The sequence below is a fragment of the Callorhinchus milii genome, unplaced genomic scaffold (assembly GCF_018977255.1).
Source record: "Callorhinchus milii isolate IMCB2004 unplaced genomic scaffold, IMCB_Cmil_1.0 Scaffold17, whole genome shotgun sequence".
Lineage (NCBI taxonomy): Eukaryota > Metazoa > Chordata > Chondrichthyes > Chimaeriformes > Callorhinchidae > Callorhinchus > Callorhinchus milii.
The window spans coordinates 7,496,952-7,506,915 of record NW_024704758.1 but is presented as its reverse complement, the minus strand read 5'-3'; the positions used below and the strand labels follow the sequence as shown (position 1 = coordinate 7,506,915).

The 9,964-nt window shown below is 41.6% G+C and overlaps 1 protein-coding gene across 1 annotated transcript; it reads right to left on the bottom strand.

The window, feature by feature from the left end:
• Window positions 1-856: 856 nt before the first annotated feature.
• Window positions 857-9,748, bottom strand: LOC103174924 (titin-like). Its single transcript, XM_007887557.2, has 5 exons — window positions 5,060-9,748; window positions 3,778-3,849; window positions 3,202-3,306; window positions 2,471-2,575; window positions 857-1,429 (listed from the first exon to the last, which is right to left on the bottom strand). The coding sequence occupies exons 1-5, from the start codon at window positions 9,746-9,748 to the stop codon at window positions 1,286-1,288; spliced, it is 5,115 nt and encodes a 1,704-aa protein (XP_007885748.2). The 3' UTR covers window positions 857-1,285.
• Window positions 9,749-9,964: the final 216 nt, after the last annotated feature.

The following is a 9,964-nucleotide window of genomic DNA, read 5'->3' as shown; positions in this document are numbered from 1 at the left end:
AAAACTGTCAAACTCCTCTGAAATAAATTAAACCTGGTACTTAAAAACTCTACTTTGTTTCATTCTACTCATCAAATATTGCCATTATTTATTATATAGGAAAATAACTAACTCGATATAATGGGAGTCAACATTGCAGAGTGTGTTTCTGTTCATTCTACTTATTGGAATGAGGTGGCACTTTCCCAGATTCATCATCAGCGGAGTCCTGTAGCTCAGTGTTAGAGCACTCGCCTCGCAAGCGAGAGGCCTGGGTTCAATTCCCTGCAGGCGAAACCTTGGGCAAGTTTCCTTACTCCACACGCCTGATGATAATCCCTCAAGAAAAAAAATAATAAATTGGTCACTTCAATCTACGACTGTTTGTGGGACACTTCTGTGCACAATTGGCTGTTGCATTTCGCCCACAAATATACAGTCAATTCACTTTACAGAGAATGGAAGATTAGGGAACTATTTAATACAGATGAATAAATGACAAGAGTGAGGGAAATCAGTAAATTCCACATCAACAACAACAACTTGATTTATATAGCGCCCTCCATCACCAGAGGCTCAGAAAAGAGCCAAAGCAATGAGAAGGAAAATACAGAATACAGACTCAATCAGAATGAACAAAATAGCCTCTTCCTATTACTAGATATACATACGTACTGTAAACCCACCACCTGAATAGCAGTCTACTCATTTCAGCCTCCATAAGTCAAAACTAGGGTATTAAACGGTTCATTTATTAAGAAAATAAAAACAATCTTTCCAACAATATAAGAAATATACATACATACTCCAAAGGGCAAAGCAATGAAATTCATACTTTAGAGTGACAGCAAAATCAATAGATTCAACATTTCATTTGTTACTTTGGCTTCTTTCTAACATCCTCTTTTTATTCAGACATTAAAAAAAATCACATTTTCTCACTTACCACTTCTTCAGCTGAAGCATAGTTTTAGTACATGAAATTTACTGAAATCTTCAAATAAAAATGAGGTCACGTGTAGATAAGATGATACAAAAGAAAAGACAAAAGTGCAAAAGCTTAAGGTATGTGCAAACCTTTTTAAAATGGCATCCTCTTATTCAAAACACATTATGGCAGTATCACATGTCAAACCTGGTAAGTACGCCTCAGTTTTCAGTAAAACTTAGTGCATACAGAAACAGCGATTAGTTTTACAAAGTGCCTGAGATCAATATTGCTTTGGACACAGCACTTAAAAAACGACTGAGCCCCTCTGAAACAGTTTTATTGCCACATGCCCATCACCACTGTACTATGCGCACTTCATGTTGTAAAGGTAAGGTCGATGGTCTGGCCTGGCCTGAGATTTATCACGTGTGTCTGCTGTCTCGCAGATTGTTTCGAGGTTGCTGTGACCTTGTAAGAGCCAGGAGCCACTTCAATGTGAATCTCCTCAGTGCAATCAATCTGTTTGTTACAAAGAAACAGAGAGAGGTGGTCACCAAAGGTAGTTCAAGCTTTAAATGGTGGCAAATTATAAAGTCAAGATTTAACTTTTTTAAAAAAAAAATTCAACTGGCTACTGTAACCCCACTTTATTGCTGGTGAAGCTTCACATTTGCTGAATTAACTAAATTCTGGCAGGCAAACTGCAGGGTTGCATGTCTTTATCTTCTCTTTATACTTCCATACAAGAGAAAATCAAACTGCAGAGATTGCAAGAGTAGAAGTGACACCATTTGGGGAGTTTGGCGTGCCATGCTTCTCTCCTTCTCCTGCAGGTACTTACTCTTTGCCGGCTGCCCTCTGTCTTGCACAAGCGACTATTCTTTATGTGTCTCGGTAGTGGGTGCCAGCAGGATATTGGACGCTTAGTTTCGCCCCAAAAATATACAGTCAATTCCCTTTACAGGATATTCTGTGAAGCGCTTTGAAACGTCTTGAAGACGTGATAAGGTGCTCCATCAAATGCAAGGATTATTATTTTTAGGAAGCATTAGATACTGACTGACATTGCTCTCACCTGATATCTAACTATGTGTACTTTTTCAAATAGGGTTCACTTAATCCAAGATTGATAGAAGCCAATCTTAACTGAGATCAGCTAACAGAGTAGACAAGCAGCCTTCTGGGGTGCGTGCTTCAGTCAATTCTGATCAGGATTTACAGTAAACACGTAGCACATGTGGGTCAAGCACACAACTAAATGCTGCCGTACAGGTGCACTGTAGAATCTGATGTTCCTTTCAGAAGTGTTTCTCATTGCACTAGGGACAGGGCTAGGCCAAATACTTCAGTGTTAATTGGTGCTTAATGAATTGAACTGCTTTACAAACTAAAATTGGCATTAAAACATGATGTGATTCAGACAATAATGTGTATTGGCTTAAGTGTGATTACCTTTTTCCTCAGCGTATAAGCACCAATAGGTTAAATACGCATAACGACAGCACAAAGTTCATTTCTGCTCCCTACCCAGTCCATAACACTACCCTAAATGTTACTCACAGGCTGTCTGGACACTGATGGAGGAATCTTGTCCATTTGGTACTGCCGAATATGATTTTCCTCCCACTTGCTTCGACTAGAAGCTGGCTTGCTGTTAAAGTACTGCTGAAAAATGCAAGGTACAGGGTGATTGCAGTAAGGGTTGTGATTATTACAGCAAGCACATGTTACTGTATTAACACATCATTCACATCCAGCTCACCAGAGGCAGCGCACTTTGCTGTTTCAACCTTATTCCCAGCTCTTCTAGTTGATCATCCTAATATAATCTCTTGTTGTCACTCATCACGCAAACGCAACAGGTTGCATGAGGCAGCACAGGTGAGTGACAGCAAGAGTCAGAGCTGAAGGTACGAGTCATATCTCCTGCACCGTTCCTCCTTCCAGCATTCTGCTTGGCCTCGTGCCTCGAACAACCTCGGGGCCATAAGCCATTGTTTACCTGTTTTATTGGCTAATTTGGCTGGAATTGGCTCTGCCACACCATGCGATCCAATAAACATTTCACTCAGTATTGAAGTACAGCTGGTGATAGTGGTTGGTGTATTTTGAGATGATGAATTAAGGCAATCACAAGATGTGATTGAGACAATAATGTGTATCGGCTTAAGTGTGATTTTTTTTCCCTCCCTCTGGGTATAGGCACTAATTGGTTAAGTAAGTATAGTGACAGCTCAGAGTTAATTTCTGTTCCCTTCCCAGTCCATAGCACTACCCCAAATGTTACTCACAGGCTGCCTGGACACTGATGGAGCAATATCGTCATTATGGTACCGACGAATATGGTTTTCCTCCCAATTGCTTCGACTAGAAGCTGGCATGCTGTCATAGTACCGCTGTAAAATGAAAGATACAGGATTACGAAAGGTACAGGATCCGAAACACTGATTGTCTAGGGCCTTGGGAAGTCCTCCCGACGTGAAAGGCGCTATACAAATGTAATTTTGTTGTTGTTATTGCAGTAAGGGTTGTGATTATTACAGCAAACACATGTACTGTATTAACACATCATTCACATCCAGCTCACTGGAAGCAGAGCACTCTGCTGTTGTCGAGTTGTGATTATTACAGCAAACACATGTACTGTATTAATACATCATTCACATCCAGCTCACTGGAAGCAGAGCACTCTGCTGTTGTCGAGTTGATCAATTTAAAATATAATCTATGTGGGATCTTCCACACCATGCCTCCAGCCTGTGTATCTGCACTGATTCAGAACAGAGTGCCTGTAATGACGAGTTAAGCATTTATCAACAAATAAATGTGGCTAATACTGTACGGATGCTGGTAACTTTCCAACTCACCTGGCACTGTTTGGTTGAGTGGGCCATAAACTGTAGGATTGAAGCAAAGGCTTCATCAAAGTTCATTTGACCCTGTCAAAGAAACACATTGTTAGAGGTCCTTATGCAGATTCCCAGTTAAGTGTTCAGAGCCATTAAGAAACTGGCTAAGGAAGTTAACTACCCTGACACCTGCCCTCCTAAATCACATTGGAATACTTATAATACATCCTACTGGTAATATAGAGATCAAATAATATTAATTATAACCATGACCAGATACAGCCAACTCTCCCATTAATGAGCAGATTAACGAGCCAGTGTAAGTACTCTACATATCAAGTTTTATTTCCGTTGTTTTAAATGTCCCTCTCTGTGACTGTTACAAAACCAGCTCTTGTGATACACAGTGAGGAAGGCAGTGCAATAGGTAATGCTTGCTCAATAGTAACTTATAGTCAAACCCTTCAATTTCCAAAACACAAAGATATTCGTCAAATAATTTAGCACATATCACGTTAATGGTGGCGGTTTGGGGGAGAATTAAAATAATTCAGTAAAATTAACCAAACCAAAGTTATACAACAAATACATAATGCAACAACTTGCAATTATATAGTGCCCTTCACACAAGGCAGCATCTCAGAGCGCAACATTCCTTCCTCAGACAAAAAAAATATTTATGTGTTTTATCCCATTAAACACCATCTGGGCTAAAGTACACCGTGTTACCTCACTATTATGGAAAATCAAAGAATGGCTGATTTTGCTTTTTTAGTGAGGTGCTTTCATTAGTCAGTTTGGGATTTTAGTCACTATCAATTATCAATTCCACATGAAAACAGAATATAAAGTATCCTGAAAAGTGAATTGTGATTTTGAGAGGTCCATGAAGTTAGGTTATAGTGTATTGAATAGGCTTCCTATTGTATCCCTAAAGATAATCAAATTCACCATCCTACCCCCGGCCTCCCAAACATCACGGTTGAACCCTTGTTTGATTCCCAACACAGACATTTCCTCTCTTTTCCCCTCCCCCACTTGGCCATGCAGCACAGTAATTATTATACTGTGTGCAGCATTTGTTCATTTCAGTCTGCATCCTAAAAGTGTATTCCTTATATGGTTACCTATCTAGTTCTCTTATGAAGGAATTAATCAATGTAACATCTGTCCTTGGTGGGATGCATGTACACTATTCTGAGGGAGAAAACATTATTCCAATCTCTAGTGCTGTTTGAGCGATTCAATTTTAAACCTAAGGCATATTTATAAGCATATGTTCATTATCTTGACCTATCACCTCATCCTCTGGTGCTGAATACATCACTCCCCGTCTTAAAACCTCATATTCTGGGGTAGAATATGTCAATGCTCCTTGTCCTAGCACCTCATGTTCTGATGGTGGACGTGACTCTTTTACTCTCGGCACCTCATCGGCTGATGATGGCTCTGTCTCTTTTTGCCCTATCACTCCATCTTCTGATGGTGGACATATCTCTTGTTGACATATCTCTTGTTGCCCTATTATCTCATCTTTTGATGGTGGAAATATCTCCTCTTGACTCATCACTCCATCTACTGATGCCGGATTTGTCTCTTCTGGTGCTATCATTTTATGTTGTGATGGTGGACGTATCTTTGCTTCTTTCACCAAACCATGTTTATGTCCCGAACATATCTCTGCATCTGTAATCAAACCATGTCTTTGTGCCGAGCAGATCTCTGCTTCTGTTATGAAACCATATCTGAGTGCTTGACATATCTCTGCTTCGGTCACCAGAGTATGTGTATGAGCTGGACCCATCTCTGCCTCTGATACCATCTCATATTCAGGCGATTGACGCATCTGCATCTCTTCTTCTCCTCCAACCACATATTTTGATGTATTTCTCATCACTGAACGTGTTGGTGCTTCTCCCACTAAAAGTTTAGATTCATCTCTCACCGGTGGTGATTTTGGTTCATCTCTCACTAATGGTAATTTTGGTTCATCTCTCACCGGTCGTGATTTTGGTTCATCTCTCACCAATGGTAACTTTGGCTCATCTCTCACCAATGGTAATTTTGGTTCATCTCTCACCAATGGTAACTTTGGCTCATCTCTCACCAATGGTAACTTTGGCTCATCTCTCACCAATGGTAATTTTAGATCAAATCTCACCAATGGTGATTTGGGCTCATATCTCGCAGGCACACGTTTTGGTGCTTTTCTTACTGGAGGTTTAGACACCTTTTCCACCATTAGTGGTTTTGGTCCATGTCTCAATACTGGATGTTTTAGCGCTTCTCCCAACACAGGTTTAGGCACTTCTTTCACCACCACTTTCTTTGGTGCTTCTTCTGTGGCTGGAATTTTAGCCACTTCTTTCTCTACGGCACGTTTTGGTGCCTCTCTTCCCATCTCATATCTCGGTACATCTCTCTCTGCTGCCTGTTTTAACGCTTCTCTCAGCACTCTCAGCTCTGCATGTTGTTGTGCATCTCTCAGCTCGGCTTGTTTTAGTGCATTTATTAGTTCTGCGTGGATAAGTGCGTCTCTCTTCCCCAGATCTGTTGGTGCTTGTCCTCCAACAGCAGGTTTAAGCACTGCTTTCACCGCTGTATTTTTTGGCGATTGTCCTTTCACCACATTTTTCAGTGACGGTTCCCTCACTGCATTGTTTGCCGCTTGTCCTCTGCCTGCAGGTTTTGGGGATGCTACTCTCACTCCATATTTTGACACTTGTCCTCCCATTGCAGGTTTTGTCGATTGTCCTCCCACTCCAGGTTTTGGTGATGGTGCGCTCATTACATTACTCACCACATGTCCTCCCACTCCAGGTTGTGGTGATGGTGCTCTCACTACATTACTCACCCCTTGTTCTCCTATCCCAGGTTTTGGTGATGTTGCTCTCATTGCTTTATTCACTGCTTGTCCTCCTACTCTAGGTTTTGATGATGATGCTCTCACTACTTTATTCACTGCTTGTCCCCCTACTCCAGTTTTTGGTGGTCCTCTTACTGCAAATTTTGGAGCTTGCCCTCTCACTATACATTTTGGTAATAGCCCTCTCTTCACATTATTCAGCACTTCTCCTCCCATTTCAGTTTTTGGTGATGCTACTCTTAATGGGTATTTTTGTATCCTTTCTCCTTTAGCATATGTTAGTGATTGTCCTCTCACCACCTTCATTGTTGCTTGTCCTTTCACTGCATTTTTTGGTGATATTCCTCTTGCCACATATTTTGATACTGGTCCTTCCACGGCCACCGTATATTTTGGTATCTCTCTTACCGTCGAATGTTTTAGTGGTTCTTCTCCCACCTCGAGTTTATGTGTTTGAGATGCGTCTGCACCTGTCACCATCTCAGGTTTGTGTGCTGGAAATATCTCTTCATCTGTCATCACCTCAGGTGTATGTGTTGGAGATGAGTCTTCATCTGCCACTATCTCAGGATTGTATGCTGGAGATGAGTCTTCATCCGCCACTATCTCAGGATTGTATGCTGGAGATGAGTCTTCATCCGCCACTATCTCAGGATTGTATGCTGGAGATGAGTCTTCATCCGCCACTATCTCAGGATTGTATGCTGGAGATGAGTCTTCATCTGCCACTATCTCAGGATTGCTTGCTGAAGATGAGTCTTCATCTGCCACTATCTCAGGATTGCATGCTGGAGACGAGTCTTCATCTGTCACCATTTCAGGTCCATGTGTTGGAAATGCCTGTTCATTGGTGACCACCTCAAGTTCATGCGTGGGAGATGTCTTATCTGTCACTGCCTCGGGTTTGTCTACTAAAGATGTCTCTTTGTCTACCTCCAGCTCAACTTCATGTGTAGAACACATCTCTTTTATCACCAACTCATGTTCATGTGCAGAACATATCCCTTTTATCACCAACTCAGGTTCATATGCAGAACATGTCCCTTTGATCATGGGCTCAGGTTTATGCATTGAACATGTCCCTTTTATCACCAACTCAGGTTCATATGCAGAACAAGTCCCTTTGATCACGGGCTCAGGTTTATGCATTGAACATGTCTCTTTTATCACCAACTCAGGTTCATGTACAGAACATGTTTCTTTTATCACCAACTCAGGTTCATGTGCAGAACATGTCCCTTTGATCACAGGCTCAGGTTTATGCATTGAACATGTCTCTTTTATCACCAACTCAGGTTCATGTACAGAACATGTTTCTTTTATCACCAACTCAGATTCATGTGCAGAACATGTCCCTTTGATCACGGGCTCAGGTTTATGCATTGAACATGTCTCTTTTATCACCAACTCAGGTTCATGTGCAGAACATGTTCTTTTGATCATGGGCTCAGATTTATGCATTGAACATGTCTCTTTTATCACCAACTCAGGTTCATGTACAGAACATGTTTCTTTTATCACCAACTCAGGTTCATGTGCAGAACATGTCTCTTTGATTCCCAACTCAGGTTTATGCATAGGGCATGTCTCTTCTGTCATCACCTCAGGATTTTGTTTCGGAGGGGTCTCTTTTTCCATCACCACTTCACATTTATGTGTTGGAATAGTCTCTTCAGTCATTATCTCAGATATATATATTGGAGATGTCTTCGCTTCTGTGACCAACTCAGCTTTACTTGTTGGCGATGTCTCCAGTTCTATAACCACCTCAGATTTTTGAGTTGAAGATGTCTCTTTATCGGTCACAAGCTCAGATTCATGTTTTAGATATATCTCCGCTTCTCTCACCATCTCACGTTCCAGTGTTGGAGATGTTTCTTTATCTGCCATCATCTCAGGTTCATGTGTTGAAGATATCTCTTTATCGGTCACAACCTCAGATTCATGTGTTGGAGATATCTCTTGATCGGACACAACTTCACATTCATCTATTGGAGATGTCTCTACTTCTGTCACCATCTCAGGTTCATGTGTTGGAGATGTTTCTTTATCTGCCATCATCTCAGGTTCATGTGTTGGAGATGTTTCTTCATCTGCCATCATCTCAGGTTCATGTGTTGGAGATGTTTCTTTATCTGCCATCATCTCAGGTTCATGTGTTGGAGAGATCTCTTTATCGGTCACAACCTCAGGCTTATGTGTTGGAGATGGGTCTGCTTCAGTCACCAGCTCACGTTTACTTGCAGATGTTTCCACTTCTGTCTCCACCTCATGGTTATGCGTTGAACATCCCTTTGCATCTTCCACTATCTCAGCTTTATGTGTTGGACACCTCTTTGCTTCTTCCATCACTTCATGTTTATGCGCTAAACATCTCCCTGTTTCGGTCACCACCTCACGTTTATGTGCTGCACATCTCCCTGTTTCTGTTACCAGCTCCCGGTTATGTTTGGGACATTTCTCTGTTCCTGTCACTACCTCACGCTTATGTGCTAAACATCTCTGTGTTTCTGTCACCACCTCATGTTTATGTGCTGCACATTTCTCTGTCCCTGTCACCACGTCACGATTATGTGTTGGGCATTTCCCTACTTTTATCACCCCTTCACGGTGATGTGTTGGACATTTGCCTGCTTCTGTCATCACCTCACGTTTATGTGCTTGACATCTGTGTGCTTCTGTGGTCTCCTTACTTTCATGTACTGGACATCTCTTCACTTCAGGCACCGCATCACGGTTAAGTGTTGGATATTTTCCTGCTTCTTCAACTACCTTATGCTTATTTGCTTCACATGCCTTTGTTTCAGTCAGCACCTCACAATTATGTGTTGGACATGTCCTTTCTTCTTTTAGAACCTTGGATTCATGAGGTTGAAACATTTCCACTTCTCTTCCCGCCCTATGTTTTGGTTCATCTTTCAGTACCTCATATCTTGATAGATCTCTCATTAACTCGTGTCTTGGATCTTCTCTCAAAACCTCATATCTTGGTTCACCCCTAAACATCTCAAGCTTTGGTTCATCCACGAACACCTTATATATTGGTTCACGTGCCACCATCTCAATTCTTGGTTTATCTCTCACCACCTCAAGGTTTTGTTCATCTCCCAACAACTCCTTCATTGGTTCATGTCTGAGTACCGCATGGCTTGGTTCACCTTGCAATAGCACACGTTTAAGTGCTTCTTGCGTAAACTCTTGTTTTGGTGGTGGGTTTGGTGGTCCTTGCCTCAATGATGGATGTTTTTGTGCTTCTGGACTGACTGTGTATTTTGTGGAGTCCCAATTTCCTTCGTTTCTCATCATTCCAGGTCTCATTAATCCAGGCCTCATTACCTC